General features: G+C 44.3%; 1 protein-coding gene across 3 annotated transcripts in view; it reads left to right on the forward strand.

Moving 5' to 3' along the window:
• Positions 1 to 16,969, forward strand: part of SUFU (SUFU negative regulator of hedgehog signaling) — a gene marked incomplete at its 5' end in the record, with an annotated part of 149,979 nt that overhangs the window by 40,586 nt on the left and 92,424 nt on the right. For all 3 annotated transcript variants that reach the window (XR_003547511.1, XM_014583333.1, XM_014583334.1), the window contains 1 exon segment: positions 11,471 to 11,607. Coding sequence is in view for 2 of the 3 variants with exons in the window: in XM_014583333.1 (XP_014438819.1) it covers positions 11,471 to 11,607 (137 nt within the window).

Here is a 16,969-nt window from a genome sequence, read left to right on the forward strand (position 1 = left end):
CCCCTCTTGCGGGCGAGCACACGCGCCCTACAGTGAAAACCTCTCCAAAAAAAAAAAAAAAAATCAGTTGACTATATATTTGGGCATTTATTCCTGTGGACTCAATTCTGTTTCATTAGTCCACCTGTCTGTTTCTGTGCAATACCCAGAATCTTGAAGGGATGGAAAAATGGAAGGAAAAAGATTGTGATTTGGCCATGCCTTTTTTTTTTAATTTGTAATTTTTAAATTTAGTCATCCACTGTACATCAATACAGTATACAAAATGAGATTTTCTATCCAGAATAAATTATGTATTGGCTCAGTCAAGAATATTACCACACATGTTATCATCAACAAATAATTTTCTATTTCTTGTTTCTTATATATTTTACTTCCCCCCCTTAATTCCCTACCTCTTACCCTCTGCCAGTTTCTCCCTTCTCCCACACTGTCTCTGATATCTACAGTTGCTTTCTGAGCCTTTTGTTATATTTTATTGATTCACTAAAGATCTTAATTAATTAAAAAACTTTCTATAGCAAGCACAGTTAATATATACATATCTATAAACATATCTGATTTTAGGTGTAAACCTCAGTGAGTAAAGGGAACATGTTATAAATTAGTACCTAACTGGAGTTATATAGCTTACTGCAGTCATTACATAGGTATTAATGGGTATTTTTAATGCATTTTTTAATTTCAAGAGAAACAGTTTAATAGACCAAAATAAAAAAATGTTAAGAGAAATTTGCTTAAAACTTAAAGCCAGGAAAAAGATTAGGATTCAGTTCAAATAGTAGGTAGAGATGAACCTATCAACAGTTGAAGAGAAGACAAAAATCCTTAGATATGGAAATCAAAGCATCAAATAAAATCAGTAACGTTTTAGACTAATGTCAAAAAATTCTATTACACTAGTAATGTAATTCATCTCTCTTCTGTTGAATTTCTAGTTTTACTGTTGTCTGATTGTTCCTTTTAAACTCTGGAAGTTAGTATTCAACTCTACCATTAGGCTGGTCATTCTCTTGGTTGTGTTTTGTACTCATATTTTTGTATGTCCGACTTTAGTTTTCCTGCTATAGCACTCCCTTCAGCACTACTTGGAGAGCCGGTCTAGTATTGGTGAATTCTTTCAGGTTTTGTTTCTCTAAGAATGTTTTTGGCTTTTTTTGGGGGGGCCATATGAAAGATAATCTTGTTGGGTATAGTATTCTTGGTTGAAATTGTTTTTTTTTTTTAAGTTAAAGAACTCTTTTTTTTAAATACTTATTTTATTTATTCATTCATTTCTTTTAATTTGACCAGACACACACACACACACACACACACACACACACACACACACACAGATAGAAAGAAGAGAGAGAAAGTGAGAAAGCAAGCCCTCAGGTCCAGGACTTGAACCATGGTCAGCCATGTGGGATTGTCCAGCACCTTAACCACCATGCCACCTGCTGGTCCCCGAAATTGTTTTTCATTTAACACTTTGAATGTATTTTCCCATTCTTTCTTTACTTGCATTGAGAGGTCTGACATTAGCCTGATGGGATATCCTTTGAAAGTGACTTGATGTTTCCCTCTTGCCAAATTTAGTTATCTTCTCTCAGTCTGTGGTTTTGATCAATCTGATTATGATGTGCCTTGGGGAAGATCTTCTTGATTCTATGTGGGATCCTTTGCATTTCTTAGGTCTGGATTTTTGAGTGCCTCTCTAGGTTTGGAAAGTTTTCTTCTAGGATTTCAAGGAATAGATTAGCAATGCCCTTATTAGTTTCTTTACCTTCTGGAATACCGATGATCCGGATGTTTGGATGTTTAATAATATCTAGTAGTATTACTTATATGTTATTTTCATTTTGGGGGGTTATTTTCTTAGTCTTTTTGGTGAATTTTTCTAGGTCAGAGGTTCTATCTTCTACGTCTGAGATTCAATCTTCTGTATGATGTAATCTGTCTGCTTTTGATATTTTCAAGGGAGGTTTTGATTTCCTGTATTATAGCCTTCATTTCTAATCATTCCATTTGACTCTTTTTTATGATGTGTATTTCCTCCTCCAGATGGTGCAAGAACTTCCTCACCTCCTGGAACTTGTTTTCTCTTTTCTCCTGCATCTTCTGGAGTTTGTCATCTCTCTTCTCTTGCATCTCTGTTAGCTTTGTCACTATGAATATTCTAAATTCTTTATATGACATTTCCATGAGTTCCCTTGTATTGTCTGTGGAGGATGAGGAGTTAATTTTTTCCCCTAGGGGAGAGATATTTTCTCGGTTTCTCATATTTCTTGTGTCTCTGCAGTAGTTTCTAGTCATCAGATGAATTACATGTTTTTCTTAGTTTTTGGAGTTAAATCTGAGCATTCAGAGGAATGCAGAAGGAGGTGACCTGCGTATCTAAACATTACCGTTTTTCTCCCTTTGTGCAGGGGGAAATTGAGGATCAATCTAACTCTGAAAGTAGGCTACTGAGCACCTAGACCTTCTAAAATTAGTGTATGGAGGCTGAGCAGAAAAGTGAGAAAGGTAAAAAGAAAAGAAAAGAGGAAAAGAAAAAGAAAAAAGAAAACAGAAACAATAAAAAAAAGAAAAAAAATGTTGAGCAAAAATTGAAAACCGCACAGTGCGCTAGCACACCACACAGTGGGGCTGCCTGAGACGTAGATGGCTGTTGATTGGCTTGTCCTGTGGGCACAGGGGGAAAGGTAAGAATTAGCAAGACAAAAGAGTGGCAGAGAGCTAAGAAGTTCAAAAAAAAATTTTTTTTAATTAAAAATAGAGAGTGATGGAGATAAGTAGAGAGAATAAATAGGGTGTTCCAACCTGGCTCCTGGCTAAATACGGGGGGCAGGAGGGTGAAGTCTGGGCAGAAGGCCTTTGGTGGTCCTAATCTACGATGTGGCCACGTCTCATCGGGTGGTGATTTCCCTCTCCTCTCTCTCTCTCCCTGGTTAGCGCATGTGCCCTGTGGCAATTTAAATAAATAATATTATATTATATAATGCAATAAAATAAGATAAGGTAGCGAGGGTTGCCATTTACTCTCTCCGCCCTCTACACACACACGCACACACGCACACACACAGTCTCCCCTACTACCAACAGCAGGCATCCGTGTGGTACATATGTTACAGTCAGTGAACCCACATTGAAACATTATCACCCAAAGCTCATAATTTACATTAGCATTCACTTTCATATCTATATTTTACAGATGAGGAAACTGAGACACGTGGAAAGTAAGTGATCTACTAAAGGTCAGTGCCAGAAAGTGGCCCAGGAGGACTTGGGATAGGGAGCCCGACTGCAGGACTGCACTTCTGTACCACTGGCATTTAGTGGCTCGTGATGCACATTTGGTGCTTTTTAAACGTGACAACATTTTATTTTATATGGGTCAGACAGTGATGCTTCAGGGTTGGTTGGCCAACTGTTCCAATTTGCTGGAACTAATGACTTTTTCTGGGACCTGGGGCTTTGAGTTCTGAAGCCAGGAAAGTCTTGGCCAAGCAGGTAGGTTGATCACCCTGTTTTAGCAAGTCCTAGGGTTCATGATAAAGTCTTTTATATTATTTAGTCTTATTTATTTATTTTTTGCCAGTAGGCACATATTGTCACCAGAGAGTCAGAGAGAGAGGGAGACTAAGAAAGTACACCCCAGTGGGGTGTGGTCACACTGCAATTCCTCCTCCTCTGTTTCTCTATCCTGTTAGGATTGGGGCATGCATGCATTTGCATCTGGAGTGCTTTTCAGGTCACCAGGGCCTGGGATTTCAACCATATAGTTAGCCATGTGGGATCAGGCTCCTTTAACCACTAGGCCCTGGAGCCAGCCCTTTATTTTTGTTTGCTTATTTCTTCCATGAGAGAGAATTAAAGAGATAGAGATAGTGAGACAGAGAGACAGGTACTCTCAACAGGATTTTCATGCCACGATCCAGCTTCAGCTAGTCAGGATTATGGGCACATGTACGTGAGCCCCCAGAATGCACAGAACGACCTCAGATTGTGAACCCAGGACCTTTCGTGTGGTTTGGACATCGCTGAACATCTCATTATCATTGCGCTACCATGGCTGATTGTCTTCTTTTTGTCAATTAATTGTCAGATCTCCTGGACTCTTTCAAAAAGTTCCTCAGTCTTTCTCTTTCATGACCTCTTGAAGAGTACAGGTCAGTTACTTAATAGAATGTCCTTCAATTTGGATTTGCCTGATGTTTCCTCCTCATTAGAGTCGGGGTATGTGTTTCTTGGTAGGAATATCACAGAGGTGTTGTGCCCTTCTCAGCGATCGTATCGGGAAGCACTTGATGTCCTTTCTTCTAATTACTGTTGATGATGTCAGATTACTTGGATTGCTTGGCTAAGGCCGTGTCTGCAAGGTTTCTGTTCTGCAGAGCTACTACTTTTCCACAAGTAATTAAGAAGTATCTTGTGGGAATGCTTTCTGAGGCTGGCAGTATCTGGTTTTTCATCAGATTTTTAAAATTCATTTAACTTTATTTGTTATTTATTTATTTATTTTCTGATTTGATCAGAGAGAGAGAGAAAGGGAAAGTGAGAAAACAGGCCACCAGGTCCAAGACTTGAACTGCAGTCAGCCATGTGGGAGTCTAGCAACCTAACCATCATGCCACCTGCTGGCCCCAATATTCCTTTTTATTTTTTTATTTTTATTTTTTTTGCTTTTTTATCACCAGAGGGCACGTATGCTCTCCAGAGAGTGAGAGAGCACTTCCCAAATGAGGCATGGCTCGTCTTTTTTTTTTTCTCAATTTCTTCATCCCGTCAGTGTTTGGGGGGATGCATGTGTGCGTCCTGCATGTTTTTCAAGTTGTCAGGGCCAGAAGTCAAACCGCAGTCAACCATATGGGATTTGGTTACCGACATATGGCTCTTAACCACCGGGCTACAGGGATGGTCCAGTTTGTGACTTTTTTCTTTTCGGATTTTTGTTATTTTTTTTCCGAATTTAAATAAATAAATAAGATGTAATTCACATACCATACGGTTTCACCCATGTAAAGTTTAATATCCTCAGTATATTCATAGTTACGTAACCATCACCACAATCCAACTTTAGAACTTTTCTTTATCACTCTAAAAAGAAACCTCATGGGCATTAGCAGCCACTCCCCACTCACCCCCACTCTCCAGCCCCGGCCAGGCAACAGGCAACAGTTTCTCTAGGTTTGTCTGTTCTGCACATTTGATACAATGTAAATATGATTTAAGCATTACAAATTATTTTGCTTATGTTACTATAATATAGATGGAATCAGACAGTGTGTGGTCTTTCAGGACTGACTTTTTTTCAGGCAGTGAAAGTAATGTGATACAATGCTTACAGTATTCCAGACACTCTTTTCTTGTTTAAAAATTTTTTTAGTTTGCTATAGGGTGTGAGTGCTTGCTGCAGAGAGGTGAGGTGGCTGGGGAGAGAATGAGAAACCACTTCCCAGGCAGGCTGGCCATGATGCAGTCCCATCTCCTCCATTCTCTCTCAAGATCTTAGGCATGCTTGCACATGCGCCTGGTGTGTTTTTCAAGTTGCCAAGTCTGAGACTTGAACCACGCAGTCAGCCATGTGTAATTTAGCTGGTGTAACCACCATGCCTCAGGCACAATTGCTAAACAATCTTCCTGACAACTCTGTGAATTGTATGAACTATTATTGTCCCTATTTTCTTTTTTTAAAATTATTTTATTTAACTTTATTTATTATTTATTCATTTGTTTATTTAAATTTGACCAGAGAGGGACAGGATGAGAGAGAGAGAGAGAGAAAGTGAGAAAGCAAGCCGCCAGGTCAAGGACTTGAACCATGGTCGGCCATGTGGGAATCCAGCACCTTTAACCACCATGCCACCTGCCGGCCCCTCTTTTTTTTTTTTTCTTTTCTTTTCTATGAGACATGGGCACTTATCAGAGAGAGGAAGAGAGAAAGTGAAACACCCCCCAACCCAGCTGGGGGTGGGGTGGCCATGCTTCAATTCCTTCTCTTCCAGTCTCCTCTTGGGATTTTGGGTATACATGCGCATACTTCCAGCATGATTTTCAAGCCACTGGGTCTGGGACTTGAACTGCTCATTTACCATGTGGGATCCAGCACCTTAACCTCTATACCACCTGCTGGCCCAAAATTTGTCTTCTTAAAGAATAAAATACAGGGGACAGCAGGCGGAATGGCGGTTAAAGTCTGATAAGTGCACGCACCCTATAGCAGAATTTTAAAAAGTAATAATAATAAATATATTTTTTAAAGAATACATTTCAGTGGCTTTTAGTATACACATGAGGTTGTACAACCATCACCACTAATTCCAGAACTTTTCCATCACCGTCCCCAAAAACGTCTGTCCCCATGTGCACATTAGCAATCATTCCCTGTTCTCTCCTCATCCCAGCTGTGGCAGCCACTAGACTACTTTCCATCTCTACAGACTTCCCAGTTCTGGATATTTTATATACATGGAAGCATACAATATGTGGCTTTTTAATATGCGGCTTCTTTCATTTAGCATGTTTTTGAGGTTCATCTGTGTTGTAAGTATAATATTTTATTGCCAGATAATATTTCCTTGTATAGCTATGCCACGTGTTATTTGTCCATTCCTCCACTGATGGACATTTAGGTCATTTTCACCTGTTAGCTGTTATGAATAATGCCATTACAGACATTGGTGTGCAAGTTCTTTTTTTTTTTAAGAGATTTTTGCTATAGTGCACATGCACTTACCAGAGAAACAGATAGTGAGAAAGTGAGAAATCAGCCCCCCAGGTGGATGGTCACACCACAATCCCTTCTCCTCCATTTCCCTCTTGGGGCTTTCGGTATGCATGCGTGATTTTCAAGCTGCCAGGACCGGGACTCAGACTGTGGCTGGCTGCATGGGAATCAGCGCCTTAACCACCACGTGAAGTGCTGACCCCACGTTCACCATTTTACATTCTCACCAGAAATATACTAGCATTCCAGTTTCTCTGCTTCCTCATCAACACTGGTTATTGTCTTTTATTTTAGCCTTCCCAGAGCGGGTAGAATAGTATCTCACTGTGCTTTTGTTTGCATTTCCCTAATAACTGAAGACGTTGAGCTTGAGGTGCCAACTTCAGGTCAGTTCTTTCTGTGTCCCCAGCTGCATGCTCGTTTCCCCGGTCTCTCCGGGGTTCCTGTCCTTCTGCCAGGACCTATTGGTCATTTCGGCCTTTAGAAGTTGAGTGATACCTCCGTCGTCGTCATCTTTTTTTTTTTTTTTTAAGAATTATTTATTTTTAAAATTCCATTTGTTATTATTTTTAATTTGATCAGAGGAAGGCAAAGAGAGAGAGAAAGGGAAAACAAGAAAGTGAGCTACCAGGTCCAGGACTGAAACCGCAGCCAGCCATGTGGGAGCCCAGCACCCCGAGCAGGACATTACTTGCTGGCCCCAAATGATATCTTCTTAGTGAGGTGCTTTGGGAGAGACCTTTGGGCAGCTTCTGGTGGCCAGGCAACCTGTGACTAGAATTAAAGACTCTTGTTCTTCCTGTTGTCATGGTCGATGTTACCGTCGAGGCTGGCATAGGCTTTTTAAATTGCTGGGACAATGCCAGCCTCTGCCCTGGACACCTCAATGAGCAGCATCAAGGATTCGCAAGCCAGAAACCATCTTGAGAGGTCATCTCACCCATCCTTTTGCAACAAGATAGTCAGAACCCCTCACCCCTACTCTAGCAGACTGCAGAGTGTCTAATTTATTCCTTTAAAAATCCCTTAGGAAGAAATTCTGCTGGCCCCTTTCCCACCAGTCCGCGTTTTAGCAGACTTCTGTGTTAGAACTCTTTGCTCTGACACAGATCCCACCTTCTGCAGCACATGCCCGTTTTTTCTCATGCTTTACTTCCTGGGAAGATGTGAGAGACAGCTGCTTCCTAGGAGGGGCTTCATTCTCTGGTTAGACAAAACTGCTCTGGCTGGGGTAGTCCTCTAGTGACAAAGTCCAGACCACGCCAGGCCCTTCCAGGAGACTTTGAAGACCGAACGACCTTGTCACTTGGCTATTGCCCATGCAGCCTGCTTTGGAAGAGACCTTCTGACAGGCTCTAGGTTGTGTGTATCCTGAGACCGGGCCATTCCCAACTCGTGTTCAGAGTTTAGAGGTTGGGTCCAGCCAGCCTGGTGGGTGGTGATCAAATGCAGGTGGAGACCATCTGGTGGGGCCTGTCACTCCCCCCAGCCAAGTAAGGGCTGGCCTGCCCACCACAGAGCTGGCCCAGAAAGCACCTCGGGCAGAGGCAGATGGTGTACACGTGCATACGCACGCCTGCACATGTACGTGCACACGTGTACCCAGACCTCCCTTGTGAGGTGCCGTGTGAATGCGCATGACCTAGGGATTCTCTCTGCATCTGAGCATCCTCATTGTGCAGCCTGAGAGAAACATGTTTCTTTTAGTCTGATTCTCAAGATTTTGTGGTTAAAATCATGTATTTTTCTTGGCTTGTGATAAAAGGCCTAGAGTAATGTCTAATACATTTTACAAAGCTGCCTCTAATTGGTGACTGCTTGAAATCTTCCCTTTGCCCTAGTGAACCATCTCCTTTTATAGTTTAACTCCGGTCAAGTCTTGTATTCCCCCCAGGTTTTCACACCCCTCCCACACCTGCGGCCTCAGGCAGGCTGCTCTTCCAGCCTGTTTGCACAGCTAACCTCTTAGCCTCTCCTCCCTGCTCTGAATTGACCCCAAGCAGCCGAAGCAGAAGAAATAACAAAATTTGCATTGCGTTTCTAAGCATCTTCTTCTAGCATAGTCTCCAAAATTTCACATGTGTACCCTCTATATGAATTCTGCTTCCCACCTGCTAGATTCCTAGAGAAAATTCAAACCATGGACACTTCCTTTCAATATAATTGGATTTGGCCATAGTGATATGTGAGGATTCCTTTTCGGCCTGTCAGTGGGTTTAGCCTCTTAGAGATGATCTTTTGCAAAGTGCAGCAGGGCTGGGTTCACCTTGGCATATAAAGCCAAGGCTAGGACTCATGTCAGCTTCTGGGACTTCAGAATCTACCCGTCTAGTCTCCCCATCTAGCCTCTTGCTGGTGATGATGGTGAAGGGGAGATGCCTGTGGACTTCCTGGGTTGGCCACTGACTGCATCAATAGTCCTAAGCATTGTCACCTCTGATGGCTTGTTCCTGGAACGTGGCTCAGCAGAGGAGGTGTTGGCTGTCATCTTAGTTTATGGTTTGTGTTTTTATGCTGAGGCGTTTACATGCATGTAATCATTGTGGCTCATGTTTGTACAAGATATAATTATGGAGAATTATATATGAACATATTTGACTTTCAGCCCTTCCAGTGCTGGGATGGGGAAGGGAGGGCGAACTGTACTTCTCTAGGATTCCAGTGTCTGAAGAGTGCTCGGTGAAAGGTGCTGGCCAAGTAGCAGGTTGTGGGAAGAGCACATGATTGCTGAGGGCAAGTGGGGTGCCAGCTTTCAGGAAGAATACAGGCCTGCCTGGTATCTAGAGTCTGCCTTGGGACCCGTTGACAAATGCTGTTGGAGGTCAGCAGTCCAGCCCGAGGGTTGGAGAAAGGATCTGTCCTCACAGAGTCCTGGCTCTTGGCAGCTCACGGGGCACATGTCCTAAGTCATCGCTTAGTAACAATTTGCAGGAGCATGAATGAGGAAGATTTTCAGTTATGGTGCTCCGTCGTACAGAAAGGAGCCACAGAATTTGGAACTCACACTCAAGCATGCCGGCAGAGGAGTTTAGCTGGCCAAGGACACACATGTGTGCCCATAGCTGGCGAGGCAAGGGGTCTGGCTTCTTACAGGCTTTCGGGATTCTTCCTCCTCCCAACATCCTGGGAGGTTCCTCCGAATAGAGGTTTTAGATGCTGAGGCCACCAAAAAATGAGGGAGGGGGTGTAACTAGACTTTTTAAAAAATAATTTTCTTTATTCATAAGAGTGTGTGCACATGCACATGAGAGAGAGAGAGAGGGCGGAGGAGTGGAGGGTGACGCGCTCCCTCCACAGGGTGTGGGTATGGCCACCCCTTCCTCCAGTCCTCTAGCCCGTTGCATCTGTACTTGCCTGGTGTGTTTCAGCCTGACTGGATGGGGGACTTGAACTGTGGTCACTATATGTGATTTGCCTTTTCTCTCTCTTTTTTGAACTTTGTCCTCAGTTCATGATAGAGCACTTACACACGCATACTAGTGAAGAGAGGGAGCGGGAGGAGGTCAGTGTGCTCCACAGCCCCGTTTCTCCAGTCCTCCAGGGATTCGAACAGTGATTGCCATGTGGGGTCTAGCCTCCCGTGAGCAGTATATCATTGCTACATCATGGAGCTGCCAAGAGTTAGACTTTTTTTAATGGATTTTGCTAGAGTGTGCACTTGCCAGAGAGACCGTGAGAAAGCACCCACGCACCACAATAGGGAATGGTCACGCCACAACCCTTCTCATTCCTACCTCCTGTTAGGATTTTGGGCAAGCATGCACATGCACCTAGGGTGTTTTTTCAAACTACCGGGTCTGCGACTCAAACTAAATAGTAGACCATGTGGAATCCATCTGCCTTAATCAACACCAGTTGGCCCCTGTGTTAAACTTTTAAGATGGTGTTTTCCCAGACCAGTAGGTGGCATAGTGGTTAAGGTTCTGGACTCCCACATGGCCAACCACAGTTGGAGTCTCACGGTGGCTTGAAAATCACCCTGGGGAGACCAGCAGATGGTATAACAGCTATGTTACTGGACTCCCACATTGTCCACTGTGGTTTGAGTCCCAGGCCTGGCAGCTTAAAATTCACGCCAGGCGTATGCGTGTGTGAGTGCCCAAAATCCAGAGAGGAGAATGGAGGAGAAGGGATTGCAGCATGGCCATCCCCCTGGGGGGTGATTTCTTGCTTTCTGTCTCTGTCTCTCTGGCAAGTGCACGTGCCCTATAGCAAAAATCTCTCTAAAAAAGAGAAGAAAATCACAATGGGTCCATGTGTATGTGTACCCAAAATGCCAGGAGGAGAAGGAAAGAGAAGGGATTGTGGTGTGGCCATCTCCACTGGGGGGTAATTTCTCACTTTCTCTCTTACTGGTTTTTTTGTTTGTTTGTTTGTTTTTTTGTTTTTTTTTGAGAGGTTTTGCTATAGGGCACATGTGCTCACCGGAAAGATGGAGAGAGACAGAGAGACAGAAAGCGAGAAATCACCTCCCAGGGGGGATGGCCACGCTGCAGTCCCTTCTCCTCCATCCTCCTCTTGGGATCTTGGGCACACACGCACACACGCCCAATGTGAGTTTAAGCCACCAGGTCTGGGACTCGAACCATGGTCGACTGCATGGGAGTCCAGCAACATAGCCATTACGCTAACTGCTGGTCCCTCTCTTTTACTGTTTCTCACTGGCGAGTGCATGTACCCTATGATAAAAATAAAAAACAAACAGAAAACTACCGTCAGGTAGTTAAACTTTGCACATCTGATTTTTATTTCTTTCAGGTTTACAGGCACAGATGGACCTAGTGGTTTTGGCTTTGAGTTGACATTTCGTCTGAAAAGAGAAACAGGGGAGTCTGCCCCACCAACGTGGCCAGCAGAGCTCATGCAAGGCCTGGCCCGATACGTGTTCCAGTCAGGTAAGAGCCCAGGAGCCGGCTGGTGTGCTGCCCCTTTTGCCATGACCTGGCTGGCTTTGAGGACCACAGGTATATCTTGATGTCTGATCATCTTCCCTGGGAATACTCTGCTGCAGACATGCCCTGAGGGTGGCTGGTTCTACCTGGAGTTTCCTAGGTGGACATCTACCTTGGCTGCTGGGATATGTCACTGTGCCAGAGGCAGCAAGAATATGTTCTGACACCCCTGCCCTTGCCGCCGTCTGCTGCCTGCTCCTGTGGCCTAGGCATCACTGTTTCTGGGTCCATAAGCACATGTGTTCATCTTAGCTAGTTTGGGGTTAGCAGTGGAGGGTGAGGCAGAGAGAGAAAGAATTGCTAGGAGCGCCCTCCCTCACGAGGGGAAGGGGAAGAGTCGCGGTCAGCCTGCCGTATTAACTTTACCTCGTCTTTTTTCCCCCTGAAAGGTCTGGAATCAAGCAGGCCCTTGACAGTCAGAAATACTGTTTGACTCAGATGATTCTCAAGCCCTCTAGGGGGTTGCCCTTTGCCCCTCTCTGAATGCTGATATGGAACCCCATGTGGGGCTTTGTACTGGGAGCTTTGGTCTCGCTCTCTTGATTGAGCCTGCCTGTAGTCTTCCAGTGGGCTGAAATTTTGGAGCAGAATTTAGTGCATTTCATGAGGGTTTTGTATCTGAAAGTTTCCGTGTGGCTAATTGCTCAGAAGCATTTCCCATATGGCCTCAGATTTTCTTTGGTTTTGTAAGGAACCTTGAAATGAAGGGAGTGACACTTTTCTCCTTTTGCTCTTTTTCTTTATTTTTAAAAAATTACCAGTGGGCATGGATATTCCCCAGAGATGGGGGAGAGAGTGCACAGAGGGTGTACAAGCAAGCAAGCACACCCAGTAGGGTGTGATCACACCACAGTCTTTTACTTCTCCAGTCTGTCAGGGTTTGGGGCATGCATGCACATGTGTCCACTGTATTTTTCAAGCCACTGGGGTTAGGATTTGAACCCAGGTCAGCCATGTGGGATCTGGCTCCCTGTGCACAGTGCTTAACCACTGGGACCAGCCCCCAACTCTTTATTTACTCTTTGATGTCAAAGAGTGCATCTAGGCCAGGGTCTCTGAAAGTGTGGTTCTGGAACTGCCTGCATCGGCAGCACCTGGAGAGCCGGTTGCAAATATGTATTCTTGCATCCCATCAAAGACATCTGACTCAGAGTCTTTGGGGATGATGTTCTCAGATGGATCTGGTGGAGACTAAATTTGGAGAACTATGTATTGGGTCATTGGAAAGTCATGATGTATTTTTCCGTGTTTTTCTATGCAAAAGTGTGTTGTGACTTTTTCAATGACCCAACATTTGGTAGCTTCTCTTAAGTACAGTGACATTTTTTGAACCTTGTTCAGGTTATAAATGTGAGCCACAGTCGACCCATCTAGGTTAACCCCTGTGCCCTGGTTCCGTGTGCCTGGGTTAGTTGTTAACAGACAGACGGTCCTGTGAGACAGATCTGTAACTGCCTCTGTCATCACGATCCTGTGGGGTAGTCTCCCCTCGGAGACCGCAGTGTGTCTCCTGGAAGCAAAGGTTCCCAAACCTGGCTGCTGCTGAGCTCCCAGGGTGAGCTTGTCAACACGCTGGTTTCCAGACCTCCCTGCAGGGCTCTGAATTTGGCCGGAGGTGGGATTGGACCATCTGTTTCTCCACCAGCTTCTGAGGGGATTTTTTTTTGTTTGTCAGAGGGCACATGCACTCACCAGAGAGAGACAAAGAAACCAAGAGAGGGAAAGGGAGAGGGAGAAAGCCCCCCAAAAGGGTGTGGTCATGCCGCAATCCCTTCTCCTCCATAGCTCCATCCTGTTGGGATTTGGGGTGTGTACACACATGCTCCCAGTGTGTTTTTCAGGCTGCCTGGGCCAGGATTTGAATCCAGCAGTAAGCTCTGTGGGATCTGACTCCCTTAACCACTAGGCTGGCTCCTGAGGGCTTTTGGATGCAGCTGGTCTGGCCTGGTGTTTGGCTTTAAAAGATTGTTGGAGGAGAGGAAATGACATTCCTAGGGGCAGGAGAAACAAAAGGTGAAGCAGCTAGTCCGTGAATTTGGTACTGTCCCAGCATAGTTTGCAGAATCTTTGAAAACTGGGCCAGGAGTCTACCGCCTGAGTCCCGCACGCCCCCCGCCCCTGTCTGTCCTCTGGCCGTGCCTGATCTGACTCCTTACAGACTCTCAGCAGGGAAATGGACTTTTCTTGGCATGGAATTTGACCTGCTGTAGGAAAGGGAGATCTCGAGACGAGGCTGCCTCTCCTGTGCAGACAGGTGACTTGGCTCTCTGCCCGAGCCAGTCCATGCCAATCTCTACCCACCTGGTAAGCAGAGATCAGAAATATAAAATAGGTATTATGAACCACTGTCAGGTGGGTGACAAGCAGGTAAGCTTCTGAAATTAGTTCTGAAATTATAATGCAAGCCAGTGGGAAAACAGAATTTGATTTGTGAGGTTCCGTTCACTCACACAGTAAACGTCACTAGAACCAATTTGCAACCAATGCGAGCATTGATTCAGGCAGGGATTATCAGTGAGTACTAAACTGCTGGGCGAAAGGTTGTTGGGGAACAAGATACTCACATGAACTCACTCACTCACTTATTAAGAGAAAAATAATGCTCCCCAAGGGAGAAGTTTGGGTGGACATTAATCAAATGATCATACATAGCAATACTAATAATGGGACAAATTATTATGTACATCCTGTGTGTTGTAGTGTGAAACACCAACTCTAGCACTTTTTTTTTAAAGAATTATTTAACTTTATTTATTTATTTGTTCATTTTAATTTAACCAGAGAGAGACAGAGAGAGAGAGAGGGAGAGAGAAAGTAAGAAAGCAAGCCACCAGGTCCAGGACTTGAACCATGGTCCAGCACGGGGCTTGAAGCCAGTGCCCGCACGGGTGTTTTTTTTTTTTTTTTTTTTTTTTAAGAAAAACGTTTTACCTAAATAGAACCAGTCAGACAAATCCAGATGTGGAACATTTTATAAGACAGCTGCCTGGATTCTTCAAAAATGTCAGGCCTATGAAATATGAAAAGGTAAAGAGAAGGGGCTGTCCTAGGTTAAAGGAAACATGACAGTTCAAATACATTTGTGATCCTCGATGAGATTCTGAATTTTAAAAAAAGAGTCATTTTTAGGACAATAAAAAAAATAATGAATGCTTACTATATATTAGGTAATAGTGTTGTACCGATGTGAAATTTCTTGGGTGTGATTGTATATTGTGGTTATATAACATAATGTCCTTTTTCTTAGGAGGCAAAGGCTGAAGTATTTATGGATAAAATAATACAATGTCTACAACTTAATTGTCAAATGATTTGATTCGCCAAAAGAAATGCAATGGGGTCAGCCAGTGGCATGGTGGTTAAGGTGACTGGATCTCACGTGGCCAACTGAGTAACTGGGGTCTCAGACCCAGTGGCTTGAAAAACACATTGAACAGGACCAGCAGTTGGCTTAATGGCTATGTCACTGGACTTCCATGTAGTCTGGACCTCAGTTCAAGTCCCAAACCTGGTGTCTTAAACTCATGCTGGGTGCGTGTGCATGTGTGCCCAAGATCCCAAGAGAATGGAGGAGAAGAGATTGCGTGAGGTGTGGCTATCCCCCCTGGGGGGTGATTCCCTTTTCTGTTTTTCTGGCAAGAGCATGCGCCCCATAGCAAAAACCCCCCCCCCCGCAAAAAAAAAAAAAAAAAAAATTGAGCATGTGTTTATGCGTAAACCAAAATCCTGACATGAGGGAGAAATGGAAAAGAGATTGTAGTATAACCATCCCTTTCCTACCTCAGGGGAGTGCTTTCTTTTTTCTTTCTTTTTTCTTTTTATTTATTATTATTATTATTCTTTTGAGAGGCTTTTGCTATAGGGCGCATGTGCTTGCCAGACAGACAGAGAGAGAGACAGAGAGACAGAAAACAGGAAATCACCCCCCCAGGGGGATGTCCACGCCGCAATCCCTTCTCCTCCATTCTCCTCTCGGGATCTTAGGCACACACGCACACGCGCCCAGCATGAGTTTTAAGCCACTGGGTCCAGGACACAAACCGTGGTCGACTATGTGGGATTCCAGAGACATAGCCAATACACTAACTGCTGGTCTCTATTATTTTTTTTTAATTTGACCAAGAGAGATTGAGAAAGCAAGCTGCCAGGTCTGGGACTCAAACCACAGTTGGCCACGTGGGAGTCCAGCGCCTTAACCACCAGACCACCTGCTGGCCCTTGTTTTTTATTCTATCACTTTCCCCCTTTCTCTGTCTCTGTCTGTCTCTGTTGAGTGCACCCATCCTCTGGCAAAATTTTAAAAATAAATAGATAAAAAAGAGGGAAATAAATAAAACATCTGTGTATAGAGAAGAGAAAGCAGATGTGGCATGATATTAACAACTGGGGAATCTAGGTGAAGGGTATTCATTGTACTGTTCTAACTTTTCTGTAGGGTTGGAAATTTTCAACAGAAAAGTTGTGGCTGCTCACCGACTATATGTTGACCGTGTGTGTTCTGCAGTCCTGCACCAACGGCCCGCTAACGGAGGCTCTAACGTGACTCCTGTAGTTTGTGCCTACAGATCAGTTCAGGCATTTCAGAAACGAGGCAGGATGACTACCCTCCTCAAAGTATAATCCTCCACTTTCAGTTTTCCAGATTGTCTGCAATATGATTGTACCACTTAAATAATAGGTTAAAATGCACACGCGCACACACACACACACACACACACACTGTAAATTCTTTTTAGAAGATGGCAGAAAATAGCAGTAAATTATTTAAGTAATATGAAAATGGTGAAGTGAATGGTAACTGGTTTAAGATAGGAAACCATGGCTATGGGCCTCAGTGGAGGAAACCAAAAGCTCGGACTTAGTGGTGTGTTCTTTGTGCACAGATGACCATAGGTGCTCACTTAACAAGCAGGCAAGCCTTGTGAGCTGGGTATCAGGTTTTACCAGCTTCGTAGTTACCGACAAGACTGCAGAGAGGGCTAAGCAGCAGGGTCGGGATGGCACATCTGGTGGGCACAAAGGCAGCCTGTGGCGCTCCCTCGGTGCTCTCAGCCGTGACTGGCTGCCTGGAGCTCAGCCATGTGGTCTGTGGGTCTCTCAGGCTGGGCAAGGAGAGATGTGAGACCCATCCACACGAACGGTTGCTGCTGAGAGCTCACGTGGCCTCTGTGCCCATGACCCTTCACTCAGTGTTAGACATCCTACTAGCGCTCAAAATAATGACATTCTGGGGACCAGCAGTTAGTGTAATGGCTATGTCACTGAACTCCCATGTAGTCGACCGTGGTTTGCATCCCAGACCCGG

Source organism: Tupaia chinensis, unplaced genomic scaffold (assembly GCF_000334495.1).
Source record: "Tupaia chinensis unplaced genomic scaffold, TupChi_1.0 Scaffold144255_1, whole genome shotgun sequence".
Classification (NCBI taxonomy): Eukaryota; Metazoa; Chordata; class Mammalia; order Scandentia; family Tupaiidae; genus Tupaia; species Tupaia belangeri.